General features: G+C 49.4%; 5 protein-coding genes across 5 annotated transcripts; 4 read left to right on the top strand and 1 right to left on the bottom strand.

Annotated features, from left to right (window-relative positions):
* Window positions 1-2,153: 2,153 nt before the first annotated feature.
* CDV56_100508 (uncharacterized protein) lies at window positions 2,154-8,178 on the top strand (the record flags this gene model as incomplete). The annotated part of the gene is made up of 4 exons (XM_026754127.1): window positions 2,154-3,283; window positions 3,336-3,532; window positions 5,219-7,146; window positions 7,885-8,178. 4 exons carry the CDS (start codon window positions 2,154-2,156, stop codon window positions 8,176-8,178), a joined length of 3,549 nt encoding a protein of 1,182 aa, XP_026610634.1.
* Window positions 8,179-12,311: 4,133 nt separating this feature from the next.
* Window positions 12,312-16,500, top strand: CDV56_102014 (uncharacterized protein; the record flags this gene model as incomplete). Its single annotated transcript, XM_026755633.1, has 6 exons — window positions 12,312-12,674; window positions 12,757-13,395; window positions 13,438-15,141; window positions 15,185-15,915; window positions 15,962-16,171; window positions 16,218-16,500. The coding sequence occupies 6 exons, from the start codon at window positions 12,312-12,314 to the stop codon at window positions 16,498-16,500; spliced, it is 3,930 nt and encodes a 1,309-aa protein (XP_026610635.1).
* A 66-nt stretch (window positions 16,501-16,566) lies between these two features.
* On the top strand, window positions 16,567-17,406 carry FAS1 (beta subunit of fatty acid synthetase; the record flags this gene model as incomplete). Its single annotated transcript, XM_026756210.1, has 2 exons — window positions 16,567-16,812; window positions 16,936-17,406. The coding sequence occupies 2 exons, from the start codon at window positions 16,567-16,569 to the stop codon at window positions 17,404-17,406; spliced, it is 717 nt and encodes a 238-aa protein (XP_026610636.1).
* Window positions 17,407-18,098: 692 nt separating this feature from the next.
* CDV56_102782 (uncharacterized protein) lies at window positions 18,099-18,594 on the bottom strand (the record flags this gene model as incomplete). The annotated part of the gene is made up of 2 exons (XM_026756401.1): window positions 18,099-18,359; window positions 18,475-18,594. 2 exons carry the CDS (start codon window positions 18,592-18,594, stop codon window positions 18,099-18,101), a joined length of 381 nt encoding a protein of 126 aa, XP_026610637.1.
* A 239-nt stretch (window positions 18,595-18,833) lies between these two features.
* On the top strand, window positions 18,834-19,560 carry CDV56_102871 (uncharacterized protein; the record flags this gene model as incomplete). The annotated part of the gene is made up of 2 exons (XM_026756490.1): window positions 18,834-19,118; window positions 19,177-19,560. The coding sequence occupies 2 exons, from the start codon at window positions 18,834-18,836 to the stop codon at window positions 19,558-19,560; spliced, it is 669 nt and encodes a 222-aa protein (XP_026610638.1).
* Between the last annotated feature and the right edge of the window lie 1,275 nt (window positions 19,561-20,835).

Here is a 20,835-nt window from a genome sequence, read left to right on the forward strand (position 1 = left end):
AGAAAAGGAAACAAATGAGGTTATATTTGCAACTTATCTGCGTGAACATGGAAAAAGTAAGTACTTCATGATGATTATTACACCCTGGCGGAGTACTGAGTAGTCATAAAAGTTATCACCCTTTTTCAAGTCTTCATAAATCAAGAAACGACAGATGGCTATTATCTTTTATTCAGAAGAGTATTCTCTCTGATCCAGAAAATCACTGGCGAGCCAGTCAAGTTTAATTCTATACATTCTACTGGAATATACGGAATCATTGTGGATATGGATACAAAACAGTATACTGGTGAGTGACTGGCTATAAAATACTTGCAAAGTACTTGCTAACTGCTTAGGCCTTAGACGCTTTCTTCAAGAGATTGACCCTCTCCACCGCCCAATTCTCTGGCAATTAAAGGGAATCATTATCTTTTGCTGTGTTCACTTCCTTCGAACAATCACAGAAGCAGTTGGGAACAATAATAAAGGATCAGGAATATGGAGTCGAATGGCTGGTTTGATTGACTGCAAGTCCGAAGGAGATTATGATCAATTGTGTGATCTATTAATCAGTAAGTACTTCTCAACTGGTTGATAATCAGTTATTAACTGCTTCAGCACACGAAGAACTGAAGGTGCAGACCTAGGCAGAGCATAAAAGGCAACCAGTTATTAAAGCTGGCCTTAATAAATGCTGCTCTAATATCCCTTCCTCTATTTATGATTCTATTCGGAATCATACTAACTCTGCTGAACAGTCTCATCATAAGGCTAATGCAGCAGGCAAACGATTAACATTAGTAACAGCAATTCAGAAGTAAGTAATTGAAAACTAGTTTCTAACCAGTTTTAGGTGCTTCCTAATAACATTCTTATAGTTCTGCAAAGCTTGACAAACAGGACGTTCTTCAATATATAAATCGGACTCGTTTTGGAATTCATCATTCATATCGAACAGCAAATATGGAAGTTAATTATTTGCGCCATACGGCACGGGAGGGTGAGAAAATATATCAGCATTTTAATCATTGTGGCATTCTTCATTAATTATTTCAAATCACTTAGAATCACGGAAGCGTCGTCGCTCATCTTCAGCTCATTTATCAGTTGATTCTCAACAAGAATTACAACCTCGAAGATCTCGATCCTAATCACGGGTTTCAGGGTAAGCGTAATTCTAATCAGCTATCAACTGGTTATTAACTGGTTCTTCACTAGTTCCGTGTCATCTACCTCTCAAGGTCTTCGTCGGATCTCCTCACAAAATATACTGAACATTGAGCAACAATGACAAGCCTTAGAGCTTCGTGAGCTTGAGCTTCGATTGAAGGACAAAGAAGAAGAAATACGAGAAAAACAGCTGCAAAACCAGGCAAAGCAGCTACAAAACGAAGAAAAAGAGTTGGAACAAAATGCTATAATCAGTTAGAAAGCACTTAAGAAGTAGTTGTTGTTTCTTTCAATATCGTTATGATTTCGTAAATGTTAGATGCCGGGTAATTAAAACCTGGTATTGTTAATGCCGAAAGCGGCAAAATCAGTCATGTGCTTGACTAGGGCGGCGTCTTGGCTTTTCTGACCCGGCACCTGACCTGTAACCTGATATTAGTTACTTCTAGGTTCTATCCCTTCTGCTTAGGTAATTATATAAAAATACTAGTTACCTATAAATATAAGACGGGACTACATAATTAATGCATATCACATGATCTAGAATGTTTGTCTGGTTTGTCTACCCAACTGGGTTACCTAAAACCCAGTTGGGTTCTATACAAAAGCCCAGAACCCAACTCAGAACACCCCCCTTGAGCCCAAAACCCAGCCCAAGTTGGGTTTGATACATGTTTCAGTTGGGTTACCCGGAACACCTGCCTAGGTCTATGTACTAGTAATTACCTGTGGGCTGCGTAAACGGGATGATGAGGTATTGATCCATCCAAAGCTGCGGTCAGTGAGGCTGAGGGACTCCAGCCAGGGTGAGCGAGAAGCGGGGGTTCTCTAAAAAAAGCAAAATACTGAGTTGCCCAATTTCCTCTCAGCCTCTCTCACCATCTCCTCTCACCATCTCCTCTCACCATCCTCTCTCACCATCCTCTCTCACCATTTCCTCTCGCCGTCCTCTTTTTATGCCCTACGACTCGATTTATTCCATTCGCTGAGATCTCTACATCATGCCTGATAGAAAACACAAACCATCCCTGTCCAAGGATGGAGTTGCTAAACGACAAAGAAAACCTCTGGTTTCCCCTCAAGCGGACAGTACAGGCGAAGAACCCAGTTCTGAGGAACTCAAAGAGATATCCTCTGAGAGTATCACAATAGCAATCTTCTGTGCTCTGCCGTACGAGACCGTCGCAGTTAAATACAGTCTGGATGAAGCATACACTTGTCGTCTGAAAAGCATAGGGCCGAAGAAATATGTGTACTCTTTCGGGCGCATTAAGGACCATTATATTGTCATCGCCCGAGCCAATGAAATGGGGCCTGTGAAGTCCGCGCAATGTGCAACAGCTGTCAGCCAACAATTCCCAAATGTTCGATTTGCCTTGATGGTCGGAATTGGAGCCGGTATTCCGAATCTCCCAAAGCGTGATATCCGACTGGGAGATATCGCGGTCAGCATCCCTAAAGATGATCATCCTGGGGTCATACAGTATGACTTTGGCAAATACGAGCAAGATGGATTTGTTCGAAAAGGATCTCTTGATAAACCTCCATCGATACTCATCAATGCAGATGGATCGCTGGAAGAAGATGACATGATGAAGAAAAAGCCACTTCGAAAGATTTTGAAACAGATCACCAAGAATCCTGAATTTGCATGGCCTGGTGTAGATGATGTTCTCTTTGACTCAGGCTTTCATCATGTTGATAAGGGGGCTGATTGCAGCGGATGTGAGGCATCCAGTGAAAAGAAGCTTATACCACGACCTAGACGCCAGCATCGGCAGCCCGTGGTTCATCGAGGTCTTATTCTTTCAGGCAATGGGGTTATCAAAAACCCCGAAGATCGGGACCGGTTACGTCGGGGTTATGATACTGCAATTTGCTTTGAAATGGAGGCAGCTGGCATTATGGATGAGATTCCATGCCTAGTGGTCCGAGGAATATGTGACTACGCCGACACCCATAAACAAGATGGATGGCATTATTATGCTGCGGCTGCTGCGGCGGCCTATTGCAAGGCCCTTCTCTGCAGAGTTGATGGTCAGGATGTGGAAGAGGCGAGAAGTATGAGAGAATTGATTGAAGGAGTGAAAGGCTTGTCTGCAGGAATAAAGGACATCCAAGAAGCCCAGAGGTAGGATAAACTCATTAAATTTACAGATATACATTAGGCTAATAATACAAAGCCTTACTCATAACGTCATCAATGATATAAACCAAAATGCTATTCTGGAAAAGCTTCATTCCACAGAAGGAGCTTTCTTCGACTCCTACATGGATGAGGATGAGGGCGAATGCCTTACTGGAACCAGAACGGAGCTCCTACAGGAAGTTGCTGAGTGGGGCATTTCCCCTCAGAGTCAGCGCATTTTCTGGTTGAATGGTATGGCTGGGACAGGAAAATCTACAATCTCGCGAACAGTTGCCGCTTCATTTCAGAGGGAGGGTGTTCTCGCAGCAAGCTTTTTCTTCAAGAGAGGTGCAGGCGACCGCGCCAATGCAAAAAATTTTTTTCCAACTATTACAAGGCAGTTACTCACTAGGGTTCCTGAATTAATAACAGCTGTTAAAAACACTTTTGATGAGGACCCTAGTATCTTGGAGAAAAAGCTTGACGATCAGTTCGAGAAACTTCTGCTTCAACCACTACTCAGTCTGAGGGAATTAAGACGACAAAGGCCATATATGGTGATTGTTGTTGATGCCCTTGATGAGTGCGAACGAACAAATGATATCCGGGCTTTGTTACGGCTGTTGCCACAGGTGAAGCAGTCCAAGGTATTGGATTTACGCTTTTTTTTAACGAGTCGGCCTGAATTGCCTACAGTTTTAGGTTTCAGGAACATTGACAGTAAGGACCGTCGAGACTTCATACTGCATGAGATTCCCAGGCCAGTAATAGAGCATGACATCCGCTTGTTCTTGGAATACAAATTCAAGAATATTCAAAAAGAGCGTTCTCTCCCTCCTGAGTGGCCGGGAAAAGACAACATTCAGGCGCTGGTTAAAATTGCTGTTCCTTTGTTCATCTTTGCAGCTACTGTCTGCCGTTTCCTCGAAGATTTAAAGTGGCACCCTGGAGAACGCCTTAACGAATTTCTCGCAGACCCAGCTACGAAATCCGCTTCTGAGATGGACAGAACATACATGACGATATTAAACCAGATCTTGACAGGTCGGAATGAGACTGAGTCAAACAAGCTAAAACAAGAGTTTCACGAAATCATTGGTGTTGTTGTCCTTCTTGCCAGGCCTCTATCAGTCAATGCACTGACGACATTTATTGGCCGAAAGCAAGCCACCATAAAAGCACGATTGGAGTCATTTCGCTCCGTCCTCAATGTACCAGAAGATCCGGATCTTCCGGTCAGAACTCTGCATTTATCATTTCGAGATTACCTTGTGAACACAGAAAGTGAGTTTCGCGTGTATGAGAAAGAGATGCATGGGAAGATAGCTTCTCATTGCCTTCGTGTCATGAGGGGCTGTCTCAAACACAATATATGTGATCTACCTAGTTATGGAACGCAACGTGCAGAGATCAATAGCCAGAGCTTGACAACAGACCTACAGTACTCTTGTCGTTACTGGGCATATCATGTGGAGCAAAGCAAAGGTCATATCTCTGAGGAAGACATCTTCTCATTTCTGGAAAAACATTTCCTTCACTGGTTGGAAGGAATAAGTTTAATGGGGTTCATATCAGAGGCTGTTGGTATGTTAAACACACTGCAGTCAACCCTGAATGTAAGTGGCCACAAACAAGATCTATAGCAAAGATACTAATGCTAGAACATGTGGTACAAGATAGCTTCTGGATTGTCAGCATTTCTACTCGATGCGAAACGGTTCCTCCTCAAAAACATACATATTTTTGATACTGCACCACTTCAGGCATATCGTTCTGGACTGGTTTTTGCGCCCAAAAGGTCAATCATTAGAAGGATGTTTGAGAATGAGATTCCGAAAATAATATCCACTCTACCACAGGTACGGGACGAATGGGGCGCTGAATTGCAAACCCTTGAGGGCCATTTTGATTCCGTGAGCACTGTAGCTTTTTCTTCAGACGGCCGCACAGTAGCTTCAGGCTCTGATGATGACACTGTCCGACTCTGGGATGCCGCCACAGGAGCAGAACTCCACACTCTTGAAGGCCATTTTGATTTCGTGAACACTGTGGCCTTCTCTCCAGATGGCCGCACAGTAGCCTCTGGCTCTGGTGATGACACTGTCCGACTCTGGGATGCCGCCATAGGAGCAGAACTCCACACTCTTGAAGGCCATTCTTATTCTGTGAAAACTATGGCCTTCTCTCCAGACGGCCGCACAGTAGCCTCTGGCTCTGATGATAAGACTGTCCGACTCTGGGATGTCGCCACAGGAGCAGAACTCCACACTCTTGAAGGCCATTTTGATTTCGTGAACACTGTGGCCTTCTCTCCAGATGGCCGCACAGTAGCCTCTGGCTCTGGTGATGACACTGTCCGACTCTGGGATGCCGCCATAGGAGCAGAACTCCACACTCTTGAAGGCCATTCTTATTCTGTGAAAACTATGGCCTTCTCTCCAGACGGCCGCACAGTAGCCTCTGGCTCTGATGATAAGACTGTCCGACTCTGGGATGTCGCCACAGGAGCAGAACTCCACACTCTTGAAGGCCATTTTGATTTCGTGAACACTGTGGCCTTCTCTCCAGATGGCCGCACAGTAGCCTCTGGCTCTGGTGATGACACTGTCCGACTCTGGGATGCCGCCACAGGAGCAGAACTCCACACTCTTGAAGGCCATTGTGGTTCTGTGAACACTGTGGCCTTCTCTCCAGACGACCGCACAGTAGCCTCTGGCTCTGGTGATGACACTGTCGGACTCTGGGATGCCGCCACAGGAGCAGAACTCCACACTTTTAAGGGCCATTCTGGTCCTGTGAATGTTGTGGCCTTCTCTCCAGACGGCCGCACAGTAGTCTCTGGCTCTAATGATAAGACTGTCCGACTCTGGGATGCCGCCACAGGAGCAGAACTCCACACTCTTAAGGGCCATTTTGATTTTGTGAACACTGTGGCCTTCTCTCCAGACGGCCGCACAGTAGTCTCTGGCTCTGGTGATGAGACTATCCGACTCTGGGATGCCGCCACAGGAGCAGAACTCCACACTTTTAAGGGCCATTCTGGTCCTGTGAACACTGTGGCCTTCTCTCCAGACGGCCGCACAGTAGCCTCTGGCTCTGGTGATGACACTATCCGACTCTGGGATGCCGCCACAGGAGCAGAACTCCACACTCCTAAGGGCCATTTTGATTTCGTGAACACTGTGGCCTTCTCTCCAGATGGCCGCACAGTAGCCTCTGGCTCTGGTGATGACACTATCCGACTCTGGGATGCCGCCACAGGAACAGAACTCCACACTCTTAAGGGCCATTTTGATTTTGTGAAAACTGTGGCCTTCTCTCCAGACGGCCGCACAGTAGTCTCTGGCTCTGGTGATAAGACTGTCCGACTCTGGGATGCCGCCACAGGAGCAGAACTCCACACTCTTAAGGGCCATCCTGGTCCTGTGAACACTGTGGCCTTCTCTCCAGACGGCCGCTCAGTAGTCTCTGGCTCTTATGATGACACTGTCCGACTCTGGGATGCCGCCACAGGAGCAGAACTCCACACTCCTAAGGGCCATTCTTATTCTGTGAAAACTGTGGCCTTCTCTCCAGACGGCCGCACAGTAGCCTCTGGCTCTGATGATAAGACTGTCCGACTCTGGGATGTCGCCACAGGAGCAGAACTCCACACTCTTGAAGGCCATTTTGATTTCGTGAACACTGTGGCCTTCTCTCCAGACGGCCGCACAGTAGCCTCTGGCTCTTATGATGACACTGTCCGACTCTGGGATGCCGCCACAGGAGCAGAACTCCACACGCTTGAAGGCCATGCTGGTTCTGTGAACACTGTGGCCTTCTCTCCAGACGGCCGCACAGTAGCCTCTGGCTCTGATGATGACACTGTCCGACTCTGGGATGCTGCCACAGGAGCAGAACTCCAGTCATTGCCTATACAGAACCCAGTTTATTACTTGAACTTTTCCCGACAAGGTGTATACCTAAATACCAACTGGGGTTCTTTTGATATTCATCCAGTTACACACCATATCTCGATTCGGTTGTCTGTAGATAGGGGTTGGGTGATCTTTAAAGACGCGAAAGTACTATGGCTTCCCTTTGAATATCGCCATCCTAGTTGCTCTGCTGTCAATAATAGTCTTATAGCCTTTGGTTATCCATCTGGGGCGGTTACTGTTACCGGATTTTTACCGGATGATTGAGTTTTTTGTTCATATTTTCTATCCTCTCTTCTTTTCTAATCTCTATACCCTAGTACCTGGGTCGAGCGGGGGTCCATTCGATTTGTCCCGCCCCCGGATTGGCCGGAACGGATCCACACGTGTGTGCTCCCGTCGCCCGCTGCGAGTGTCCGCTACCGGCGCCCACCCGTCGGTCTGCCTGCTGTTTGGTCGCGCTCGGCATCCAGGCTGACATGGATCCGAATAATTGCTTCTTTTCTTCCACGAAAGACTCGCGTCAGGCGCGTCGTATACATCGCGGGTGGGAGGGAGGTTCATTCTCTCTCTCTCTCTCTCTCTTTTTTTTTCCTCCTTCTCCTGTAGAATGAATCCACATAAAATCAATCCCATAGTGGTAATTTCTGAATTATGGACCTTTTCATCTACAACCCAACCTATCAGGTCTGGATCTGCACAGACCGCCGCTGCCAGTATGCCGTCTCTCCCGGGACCCTGATCCATCACCTCCGCGACCGTCACCGCTCCCATCCCACGGCGGCCATGGCGGCCCTCCGCCAGGCCGCCCTGACGGAGATGCTGAAGCGGCCCTGGATCGACCCCAGCCAGGAGGCCGGTCCGCTCCCACCCCCCGGGGGGCTTCCCGTGGAGGGGCTGCCCGTCTACCAAGGCTATGGCTGCCCACACTGCCCCTATGTTTGCCGGACCGCCCAGACTCTGCAGGGCCATCGCAGCTAGAAGCATCGGGAGCGGGATGGGCACTGTGGGCGGGGGCGCCCGTCAGTGCAGGCCCGGGCCCGGGCACGCACCCGCCTGGCGGACCGCGTGGTCCACTGCCAGCGGTTCTTTCCCTTTGGCACCGGGAGTAGCTTTTTTACGGTCTGCCCGGCCCCCGGCCCTTGTGGTTTTCGGGCCAGCACCCAATTGATTGAGGATTACCAACTGGCACAAATCACTAGCTATTTTCAGTAAGCACTGTAGTGTGACTCAGGGGTCAAAATTAATCACTACTAAAGGTGCTGAGAACTTCCTAAGCATCATTCCATCAACAGCATATTAGTTTTGAACTTGTGATCATGGATCAACCAAATGAAACTAGTGCCGACCGAATTTTCCATCGACTGCGCAAGTTCCCGAACATTGTTTGTCGGGAATGTCAACACGGCGTATGGCCAAAAGAAGTCAGTGCCCATTTGATTAAGAAACACCGCATGAAGCCACCAACAGCCGACCAGCTATCTGAGGAGGTCGCACAGTGGGATGGAATATGGTCGATTTGCGTTGACGTTTTGCCGGGCTCACCTCGCTCTTCTCCAAAGAACGGCTTCTTTTCTTCGAAAATACCATGATGACAGAGTGAACTTCTTCAGTGTCTGTCAATATCGAAATAAAGTGAAATCTATGTAGTAATTTCTGCAAGCCCCCGTGAGCGGATTAAATGCTTGCTCCGATCAAGCAGCCAAGCACCATGTATTTAACCTTCTTGCTCTGCTTTGTTCGGCTATCTTCTTGTTGTGCGGGGAAAGCAACTCCGAGTGGTGGGGATAGCCGAAAAAGTCGGAAAGCTCCTTTCAGTAGGAACGCAGCAAAACTGGTGAATAGGACAGCAGGCGACGGGTTTTGTATACAAGGGATAATTGAAAGTCATCCACATGAAACTATTTGTTTTTGTACAGTATTGTGCTGAAGCCCACTTATTATAACTTTATAAGGTGGAAGTCAAATCCTGTCTGTCTAGTGGGGGATGGAGCGCACAGACCTTTCTACACCCGAGCGACGTCTCTAGAAAGCTTCCTGTGCTGGTATTCTTGGCCAATCAAAATAGGCCAAGACCCTTTTTTTGGTTTGCTTAAATATGATTGGTTTTATTCATCAATCACTCCCCGCTGCCCTCACAGCATGCCCGAGCATGACTGTGACGGTTAAATCGTCACACGTGACACCTCTCCCTCGACCTTTCTGCCCCTAGATTCTCCCGACGCCTGACCCTCCTTTTGAACCAGGTAGAGGACGGAGGGTTTAACGGAGAATCAAATGACGTAGCCGAAGGCATCTCTTACGAAGAATTTGCTAAGCATTGGAACGTAGACCCTGCGCGCTGTTGGCGTGCTATATCCCAGATTTACACAGACTTGGACGCGAAGGCTGACCGGTATCGAGATGAAGCCACCCTCCTCAATGAGCGGTTGGTCGAGATGCAGAACGATATTGATACTCTCCGTGACCAGAAGGAATCCATCACCATTGAACGCGATCAGACCATTGAGCAACTTCAAGCGGCAAATCTTGCACGCAACGAAGCCCAAAGGAAGCTAGAAGAAGTCGCCCGCGAAAGAGACGGATTTGCTCTACAACTAGCCCGTAGGTATGGAAATGGAAACACTGGTTCCCAGGCCTCGGCCGCCAGTGGTAAGTCCGCGAAAATCCCAGACCCTCCGCTTCTTGGTGATGGAAAGGACCCCCGGTTCGAAGACTGGTTGCTAGCAATCAAGCAGAAATTGAACGCCAACGCCGACCATTACCATAGTCCTATTCTCCGGATTACCTACATGACCAGCCGGACGGAAGGAAGCGCCAGAAAGCACATAACTCCCCGTCTTAGGGATGACGCCCCTAACCCATACCAGGATGCCGCAGACATTCTAGCGCACCTCGAAAATGTGTTCGGCGACCCTAACCGTGAGAGGGTAGCGAAGCAAAAATACAACACCCTTTTCATGAGGCCCACCTCGAAGTAGAATGATTTCCTGTCCGAATTTCTTTATCTTGCGGCTGAAGCTGGAGTCCCCGAGAGCACCTGGAAAGATGACCTCTACAATAAGCTCACATTACGCATGCAGGAACTCACGATGCCCGCCTATAACGACGATGACAAGACCTTCAGAGAGTTTACCGATTATTGCAATCGGACCGCCACCAATATCGAAAACATGGAGCGTATCCGCTCTCGCCTGAGTGGAGGAACTGGAGCACGTGCGAAGGGAATTGGATCGTCCTCCTCTCGGGCTGGAACCCCCGCTTCTTCCTCCTCCAGCTCATTGGATGCCACTAGAACCCGTGATCGTACTACTACCGCATCGCCGACCCCAAGCAACCTCGACGAAGATACCAAGAAGCGTTTGATGGTGGAAGGGAAGTGCTTTAAGTGCTTCCAGGTGGGACATATCAGTCGCAACTGCCCCACTAAACAGACTGCACAACTCAAGGTGCTGGAGAAGCCAGCAGAAGATGCCTTAGTGACGGAAAACGACAATGCCTAGGAGAAGTCTCCTTCCTGGGCGAAGGAAGGATCGATCTCTGTAGCTTAGATCTGCGGAACCTCCTAGGTCGCGAAGAAGATAGCTTCTTAATGGAATCGCACCTTATGAGTAATGGACTTTCCATATCTACGCAATCATTGATCGATTCCGGAGCAAATGCATATGCCTGTATGAACACTACCCTTGCTATTAACCTATCTTAGCAATTTGGGATACCAACAATCCCTCTGGATGGAGAGCACGCGGTGACCGGGTTTGACGGGAAGCAATCCGTTCCCCTGACTCATGCGGCCATGCCATTATTCTCACCTGTTGATATAAATTACCGCTAACCAAATTAGGCATGTCTAGAATACCATCGAAACATCCATCTCGTACTTGATGCTATAAGCATCTGCAGCGACTTACAGATGAAAACGATAATGAAGGGGATATCTATCGGAAGCTCCGAGATAAACTGAAACCTTCAGTTGAAGATCGTATGCTGCGTATCCAGGAGAGATACAGCAAGCTAGGATCGAAGCCAGCAAGTCAGAACATGGAGAAATGGCTAGGAGAATGGGAAGATGTCATTTCAGCATGTGTGCGACTGAAGATGAATAAATATACCGGCTATCTTGGAACGCAGAACTTCTTGATGGCGCTGTGTAAGATAGAACCAATGTATGCGAGATCCGACTAAACGAACTGAAGAAGGATCGCTCGATCGATGTGTTTGACGAGATTAATGATTATCGAAAACGATGGGAATCAAAGAGCCAGAAAGAACAAAATGCAATCTTTGCGACATTCAAAGGTCAATCCTCTGATCGACGAAATACTGGCTCGACCAATCAGAATCGAGAATCAAAGCCGCGACACAGAAGCGACTGCCCGTGCGGAGAAAAGCACACATTCGAACAATGCCTGCCGCCTCAGTTAATTTCGTGAATCTCATTTGAAACTCATGCCGAATTTCAATTACATGCCCCCGCTTGAAGGATTCTCTCGAATTACAGTATGTGGGTATCCGTACGGACTACTATGTAGTTGAGCCAGTCAGCATAGACAATTCCATTTGTGGGGGATCCACTGCGGACCACTGTGACTAGATTACCGACTGTTGAACCACGATTGGGACCGTCACCGCCCTAAACTATTTCGGGCCGGTTGCAGTTCACCAGTGAAAGTTTGGCGGTTTTGGTTGGTTGGTTGGTTTTTTTGGTTTCATCCCAAGTTACAGACACAGATACCAATCTCCATATCTCTATCATGAAGCTCTTCTCTTCCCCTCAATCCCTCTCATTATTAGTCCTGCTTGATCTCTTTTCTTCTTTTTTTTTCTCTGAGTTCATTGGGGATCCGCGTTTCATTATTTAATCTTCATATCCTCTTTTTTTTCTTCGGGGTCCGGACTTGTAAGTTGCTCTGCCTCGACTTTTTGTTTTTCTCTGCACAAGAGAAATCTTCCCCGAAACTCATGCAACCCACCTACAGAATTCCCCCCAAGTGTCCGTGAGTTCCAGTTGGGTTTCTTTGCGGGAATCAACTACAATCTTACGAAAAGAACCGAGAGACGAAAGAAAAAAAAAAAAAAAAAAAAAAGAAAGACAGAAAGAAACGGACTGCATCATGTACGGCACATCCACCGGTCCTCAGACCGGTATCAATACTCCTCGATCCTCTCAATCGCTGCGCCCTCTTATACTCTCACATGGCTCCCTCGAATTCTCCTTCCTTGTCCCAACCTCGCTTCATTTCCATGCCTCGCAGTTGAAAGACGGGTTCACGGCTTCATTACCCGAGCCCACCGATGAATTGGCTCTGGATGACGAGCCCTCCTCAGTGGCCGAATTGGTCGCCCGCTACATCGGTCATGTGGCTCATGAAGTGGAAGAGGGGGAGGACGCTGCCCAGGGCAGCTACTTGGAAGTGCTGAAGCTCATTCTAAATGAGTTTGAGCGGGCCTTTATGCGGGGCAACGATGTGCACGCGGTGGCCGCCGCCGCACTGCCAGGCATTGTTAACAAAAAGCACCGCGTCGTGGAGGCCTATTATGCCGGACGTGCTGCCGCAGGATGGCCCACCAAGCCCCTATGACTCGGCTCTGTTCCGTGCGGCCTCTGAGGACGCCGCGGGCATCTACACTGTTTTTGGTGGTCAAGGCAACATCGAGGAATACTTTGACGAGCTCCGTGCCGTCTACACCACCTACCCCTCATTCGTAGAGGACCTGATAATTTCCTCTGCTGAGCTCTTGGAGTCGCTCTCGCGGGAACCGGAGGCGAGCAAGCTTTATCCCAAGGGTCTGGATGTCATGAAATGGCTCCAGAATCGTGATTCTCAGCCCAATACCGATTACTTGGTCTCGGCCCCTGTCAGTCTGCCATTGATTGGATTGGTCCAGCTCGCCCACTACACCGTGACCTGCAAGGTGTTGGGCCGCCAGCCCGGTGACCTTCTCGAGCGCATTCGGGGTACCACCGGTCACTCACAGGGTGTGGTGACCGCCGCTGCCATTGCGACGGCCACTAGTTGGGAGTCCTTTGCCAACGCAGCCAAGAACGCCCTGACTATGCTGTTCTGGATTGGTCTGCGTAGCCAGCAGGCCTACCCCCGCACCTCCATCGCGCCCTCAGTGCTCCAGGACTCGATCGAGAATGGCGAAGGCGCCCCGACTCCTATGCTTTCCATTCGAGACCTCTCCCGGGCTGCGGTCCAGGAGCATATTGATGCCACCAACTAGCACCTGCCAGAGGATCGCCACATCGCTATTTCTCTGGTCAACAGTGCCCGCAACTTTGTGGTGACTGGTCCTCCGATCTCCCTCTACGGTTTGAACCTGCGTTTGCGCAAAGTCAAGGCCCCTACCGGTCTGGATCAAACCCGTGTTCCCTTCACTCAGCGTAAGGTTCGGTTTGTCAACCGCTTCCTGCCTATCACCGCTCCCTTCCACAGCCAATATCTCACCTCAGCCTACGACCGGATTCTGGAGGATTTGGAGGATATTGATATCCCCGCCAAGTCCCTGGTAATTCCCGTCTTCCACACCAAGACCGGTGAGGACCTGCGCCAGCTGGGCGATGAGAGTGCCGTTCCCTCCCTGATCCGCATGATTACCCACGACGCGGTCAACTGGGAGCAAGCCACTATTTTCCCTGGAGCCACGCACATTGTGGACTTTGGCCCCGGTGGTATCTCCGGCCTCGGTGTCCTCACTAACCGCGACAAGGACGGTACCGGTGTGCGTGTCATTCTCGCTGGTGAAATGGACGGCACCAATGCCGAGGTGGGCTACAAACCGGAGCTGTTTGACCGTGACGAGCACTCTGTGAAGTATGCCGTAGACTGGGTCAAGGAACACGGCCCCCGTCTCGTGCAGACTTCCACCGGTCAGACTTACGTCGACACCAAGATGAGTCGCCTGCTTGGCATCCCTCCCGTTATGGTAGCAGGCATGACCACCACCACCGTCCCATGGGACTTTGTGGCCGCTACTATGAATGCTGGCTATCACATTGAGCTGGCTGGTGGTGGTTACTATAACGCGAAGACAATGACTGAGGCTATCACCAAGATCGAGAAGGCTATTCCCCCCGGCCGTGGTATTACGGTCAATCTGATCTACGTCAACCCGCGCGCCATGGCCTGGCAAATTCCCCTCATCGGCCGCCTCCGTGCTGATGGCGTGCCCATCGAGGGTCTCACCATCGGTGCCGGTGTGCCTTCTATCGAGGTCGCCAATGAGTATATTGAGACTCTTGGTATTAAGCATATTGCTTTCAAGCCTGGCTCGGTTGACGCCATCCAGCAGGTCATCAACATCGCCAAAGCCAATCCGAAGTTCCCCATTATCATGCAGTGGACCGGTGGCCGTGGTGGTGGCCACCACTCGTTCGAGGACTTCCACCAGCCTATTCTCCAGATGTACAGCCGCATCCGCAAGCAGGACAACATTGTCCTTGTTGCCGGTAGTGGCTTCGGTGGCTCCGAGGATACCTACCCATATCTCTCTGGTACCTGGTCCGCGAAGTTCGGTTACCCTGCCATGCCCTTTGACGGATGCCTGTTCGGTAGCCGTATGATGGTTGCTAAGGAAGCCCACACTTCTAAGAATGCCAAAAAAGCCATTGCAGATGCCCCTGGCGTTGACGATTTCGAGTGGGAGAAGACCTACAAGAGTGCCACCGGTGGTGTGATCACTGTTCTATCCGAAATGGGTGAACCTATTCACAAGCTGGCTACTCGTGGTGTCTTGTTCTGGCAGGAAATGGATCAGAAGATCTTCAAGCTCGACAAGGCCAAGCGGGTTCCCGAGCTCAAGAAGCAGCGCAACTACATCATTAAGAAACTGAACGATGACTTCCACAAGGTCTGGTTTGGTCGCAACGCTGCAGGTGAGACTGTGGAACTTGGAGGACATGACCTATGCCGAGGTCGTTCACCGGATGGTCGAGCTTATGTACATCAAGCATGAGTCCCGCTGGATTGATGACTCGCTTAAGCGTCTTACTGGCGACTTCATTCGCCGTGTTGAAGAGCGTTTCACTACCGCTGATGGGTTAGCTTCGTTGCTCCAAAACTACTCCGAGCTTAATACGCCTTATCCGGCAGTGGAAAACATCCTGGCTGCGTACCCGGAGGCTGCGACCCAATTGATCAACGCGCAGGATGTCCAGCACTTTCTCCTGCTATGCCAGCGTCGTGGGCAGAAGCCTGTTCCGTTCGTTCCCTCGCTTGACGAAAACTTTGAGTACTTCTTCAAGAAGGACTCTCTGTGGCAGAGTGAAGACTTGGAGGCTGTGGTCGATCAGGATGTCGGTCCTACCTGTATTCTTCAGGGTCCTATGGCTGCTCGTTTCTCCAACGTCATTGATGAGCCTGTTAAAGACATTCTCGATGGCATTCACAACGGTCACATTGCCGGTCTGCTGCGGGATGTCTACGGCGGTGACAAGACCAAGATTCCTGTGATCGAGTACTTTGGCGGCAATCTGATCAGCGTCGAGGACGAGCCTGAATTAGAGGGACTCACCATTTCCGAGGAGGCCAACAAGGTCAGCTTCCGACTTTCGTCTTCCTCCGCCGACTTGCCCGACCTTGACCGCTGGCTACGTCTTCTGGCTGGCGATTCCTACTCCTGGCGTCATGCTCTTTTCTTGGCCGATGTCTTTGTTCAGGGCCACCGTTTCCAGACCAACCCGCTGAAGCGGATTGTGGCGCCCACCGCCGGCCTGTTCGTAGATTACCAACCCTAATGATCCCGCCAAGTCTGTCATCAGCGTTCGTGAGCCCTACCAGTCTGGCAAGCTAGTGAAGACCGTTGTGGCCAAGATGAACGAGAACGATCAAATTAGTCTGACTCTGTTTGAAGGTCGCACTGCTGAGGGCGGTGTTGTCCCCTTGACCTTCCTCTTCACCTACCACCCGGAGACCGGATATGCTCCCATTCCTGAGGTCATGGGAGACCGCAAACTACCGTATCTGGTTTGGTAACAAGGATGTCCCCTTCGACACCCCCACCACTGCTATCTTCAGCGGTGGCCGTGAGACCATCACCTCTCAGGCGGTTGCTGTCTACTTTGGCGGCCCTCAGGGCAGGGCCATCCGTCAGAACTACATGGCTATGACCTTTGAGTCCGTGAACGCTGATGGTTCGATCAAGTCCGAGAAAATTTTCAAGGGCATTGACGAAACCACAGACTCATACACTTACCGGTCTCCTACCGGCTTGCTCTCTGCCACCCAGTTCACTCAGCCGGCTCTGACTCTGATGGAGAAGGCCAGCTTCGAGGGTATGCGCTCCAGGGGTCTGGTGTAACGTGACAGCAGCTTCGCTGGTCACTCTCTTGGTGAATACTCGGCCCTGGCTGCTCTGGCTGATGTCATGCACATTGAGAGCTTGGTCTCCGTCGTGTTCTACCGTGGTTTGACCATGCAGGTCGCTGTCGAGCGTGACGAACAAGGTCGTTCAAACTACTCTATGTGTGCCGTTAACCCAAGCCGTATCTCCAAGACTTTCAACGAGCAGGCCCTGCAGTACGTTGTGGAGAACATTTCAGAGCAAACTGGCTGGCTTCTGGAGATTGTCAACTACAATGTGGCCAACATGCAGTATGTGGCTGCTGGTGATGTAAGTTTTTTTCTCCATATTTCTAAAAAAAAAAAAAAGAAAAAGAAAAAGAAAAAAGAAAAAAAAAAGAATGAAAGAAATTCGTGACTCTCTACATCATGGATACTAATCTGTTTCCTTTAGCTTCGTGCTCTCGACTGTCTTACCAACCTGCTCAACTTCCTCAAGGCCCAGAACATCGACATTCCCGCTCTGATGCAGAGCATGTCGCTTGAGGATGTCAAGGCTCATCTGACGGGCATCATTCAGGAATGTGTCAAGCAGACCGAGTCCAAGCCGCGGCCCATCCAGCTGGAGCGTGGTTTCGCCACTATCCCGCTGAAGGGCATTGACGTGCCTTTCCACAGCACCTTCTTGCGCTCCGGTGTCAAGCCTTTCCGGTCCTTCCTGCTGAAGAAGATCAACAAGACTACTATCGACCCCAGCAAGCTGGCTGGCAAGTATATTCCTAACGTCACTGCTCGCCCCTTCGAGATTACTAAGGAGTACTTTGAGGATGTGTACCGTATCACTAACTCGCTCCGGATTGCCTCCATCCTGGCCAACTGGGAGAAGTACGAAGAGGGCACCGAGACCACTGCCCGTGCGGCCTAATGATGTATCTTGTGATTCCCCCTCGTCTTCTTAATGTGTTCATTATTCTCGTGATAGAAAGACCTTGTTTTGTCTCGGTCGTGACGTGACATGTCTCAATCTTGGCGGAGTTGTTTTCACTGCATGTATATGAGCTTTATTTCTTTACTTTTCCTTTTATCTTACTGTTTCTCAGTTTTCGTTGTTCAATCTAGAATTTTTTTTAAAAAAACTTCCTCTTGTACATCTGTAAACGTGATATGAATTTTCATAGACGAATAATCCATATGATGAGGGCATAAACGAGGACTTGATGGTTATCTCAACGGCGCTAGCATTCGTTTATTGGCAACATCTAAAGACCCCGGCATCAAATAAGCGGTCCTTGATTTTGTTTGCTCGAAACTGCAGACTGCACGTCCTTATCTCACGTCTCCCTCCAAGGACCAGGTCGAAGCATTCGGTCTTCTTTGCCGTAAACACTAACATCCTTGACAATGCCGATAAACCGACGGTGGTTTTCTTTTGATTCACCAATGTGAGGACGGAAAATACGGAGAAGATCACTACTAATGATGCCAGTTGCCGGGATCGCAGCATGTATCTCTGCCGGTGTTGGGAAAGCTGTGTTTCCAGCGGGTCCAGGCGTCGATACTCGTCCTTGGCCTGTTTAATCCCGAGCAGTTAGTATCTTGGATCAAGCACTATATCAATCACAGCAGATTTGACTTGCCTCGAGCTCCCTCAGGACTGCTAGCGCGGCTTCCAGAGAAGCTGCGGCTACCAGCAACGGGGCTTGCTGCCCGGGATCCCTGGGGCGTACCTCCACGAGATGCGCCAGGAGGCGGGTTCAGCTTCAACTTCTTGGATTTTCCGCTCTCGCTCATCTCGGCCCCGGATCCAGCCCCGGCATCAACGTCACTGCCTGATCCAGATCCACCTAACGGGATGTTCCGAACTCGTTTCTTGCCAGCCTGTCGGTGTCAGGGAGGCATGACTGTTCAAGAGAGGGAAGATGGTTCATACGGTAACTCCTTCCCCCTTTCCATCTAGTATTATTCTGGCCCTAACAGTCCAGATATGCAATACCTCCTCCCCTACGTCGAAGGCTACGGCACCCAAGGCTCCATGTCCTAGACGAACCGTCAAGTCTGCGTCTTCAACCGCTTGGACCCCTCCGGCCAGGCGAACTTGTGGATATTCTTCCATACAGGACCGACATCCAAGGCGCAAACGGATACGGAGTTGTTGCTTGCGCGACAAGATGGGTGTGACCTAATCCATCGAAGCTGGTATACTTTGCACTCGATTGTGTTGTCATCGTATATTGGAAACTGGAGGTGGTATATTCGGAGTTTGGGGGAGCAGGTGGAGAAGAGGGTGGGTGAGCTTCACCGATCAACAAATTGGAGGGGGCATAAATTGATGCGAGATGAATTCAGGTCAATATGGCTCTTACGTTGGTGGATGGGAATAAATACGGCCTGTCAATGCTGCTGGAGCTGCAACATCTCGGTGATAAGCTTCTATCGATCTCTCCTTGGATAGCGGTTACGTTGTCAATTATCTCAAGACTCGAAGAGACGAATGCCCTCTTTCATGCGAGAGACGCCATTCCGAATCGTGATTTTCAACGAATGGCCGAGGAGATGAAATACTACCGGACACCGTTGGAGGGGCATCTCAAGACGCTCGAATTTCTGGAGAAGAAAGTCCAGGGAATATTGAACCAGGTAATTTTGAAGCTTCTACAAAAAGATCTACCCGTGCAAATACTGAGGTCCAATTTAGCTGGCCGTTGCATTCAGCCTCCAAAACCAAGTAACTTCCATTGGAATCAACGATACCTTTGGCATCAACGACAAAATGCTCAAGCTCACCAGTGACACAGTCGACGACAGTGCCACAGTGAGGGTTGTTACCCTCGTCACGTTGATTTACCTGCCGGCGAGTTTTGTAGCGACCTTCCTTGGAATGAACCTCTTCTCGTTTGGAGAATCAGGGTCCGGATTCAGTATTTCCAAGCAGTTCTGGATCTACGTCGCGGTGGCCGTGCCGTTGACTGTTCTGACACTCTCCACGTGGTGGGTTATTACCCAGAAACAGAAAAAGAAGAAAGCAGCGCGCCGGGACGCAATGAGTCAGGAATTCTGGATTCCTGGTGCGAAGACCTAAATAGACCTCGCCAAAGCCCGCGGGCTACCCGCGACGGGCTACCCAAAACCCGTTTCTTGGCGGGTTTTGGGCCTGACCTCGAGCCCGTGGGCCGGGCATGGGTTCTGACCTTGGGCCCGCGGGTTCTTGGCGGGTAACCCGCGGGCCTTCAAACACTGCAAACACCTCGAACCCGTGACTTGCATATTTTATGCAGCTTTGAGCTGTATTTCTCTGTATTTGTCTTACACATAGACTGATCATTACGAGGATAATGAGGTTTGTAATAGAGCCTACGGGATTAGGATATATGAAGCTCAAAATTGAATGGGATACTTTTCATTATACAACTAATAATATGTAAATGTATCATCATCGCGTCTCAAACGCTTTCTGCTTCTTGCTGATGCACGCCGCTGGGTATCAGGCAATGGATGTTCATTATCATCAGACGGAGCTGATTCCTGAGCCTCGTCTTCAGGTTCAGATGGAACACTCTTTTGTCTTTTGCCGAGCGCACACTGGGAAACTGCCTGAGAGGACGGCCGCTTCTGGATAGGCACCATGTCATCTTCCTCATTATCACTGATTGGGTCAGGATTATCCTGGAGGAGCTGTGCGTCCTGTTCTTTATTAACAGTTTCTATCTCCCTGGTTAAGAGATACTCCTTGATGAAAGCAAGCTGTTCGTCCTCAAGCTCAAATTTCGACATACACATATACATCATAAGCTCCTGGATGGTTGTGGCATTCAGTGAGCCGCGACGATAGTAACAGATGTCTCGAGCAGAATTAAATAGACGCTCTACGCCCGCACCAGTAGCAGGAATGGACAGAACATCGCGTGCAAGGCTTGCGAGTGCTGGAAATTCATGTTGTCGCTCTTTCCAGAAGGCATGGATAGGAGTGCCAGAAACAGTGCCTATTATAGCAGGTTAACAGGAAGTCATTCAAGATTAAAACACTACCTACCACTCTCAAGATACCGTGTAAGCTCATCACGCTGTGTCAACTGATAAGACTCTGTTAGCGCAAGTAGCATCTCAATCTTAAACTCTGAGCTCAGTCCTGTTGATACTTGAGTCTGGGATGTTATTTGGTCCTTTGATAGACGTTGTTGATATGGCTTAAGGTAATCTTCCAAACTTTGATGGTATCTGTCGCGCCAGTTATGGCTTTCATTATCCCAGTCTTTGCCTGTAAAGAATTGAAGCTTATACTGTGGTGCAAGAATTATGCTAATTACAAAGAGATCACCAGGAATCTCATCTGTCTTGCCATAATAATAGGGAAGCT

The sequence above is a fragment of the Aspergillus thermomutatus genome, assembly GCF_002237265.1.
Source record: "Aspergillus thermomutatus strain HMR AF 39 chromosome Unknown NODE_293, whole genome shotgun sequence".
Taxonomy (NCBI): domain Eukaryota; kingdom Fungi; phylum Ascomycota; class Eurotiomycetes; order Eurotiales; family Aspergillaceae; genus Aspergillus; species Aspergillus thermomutatus.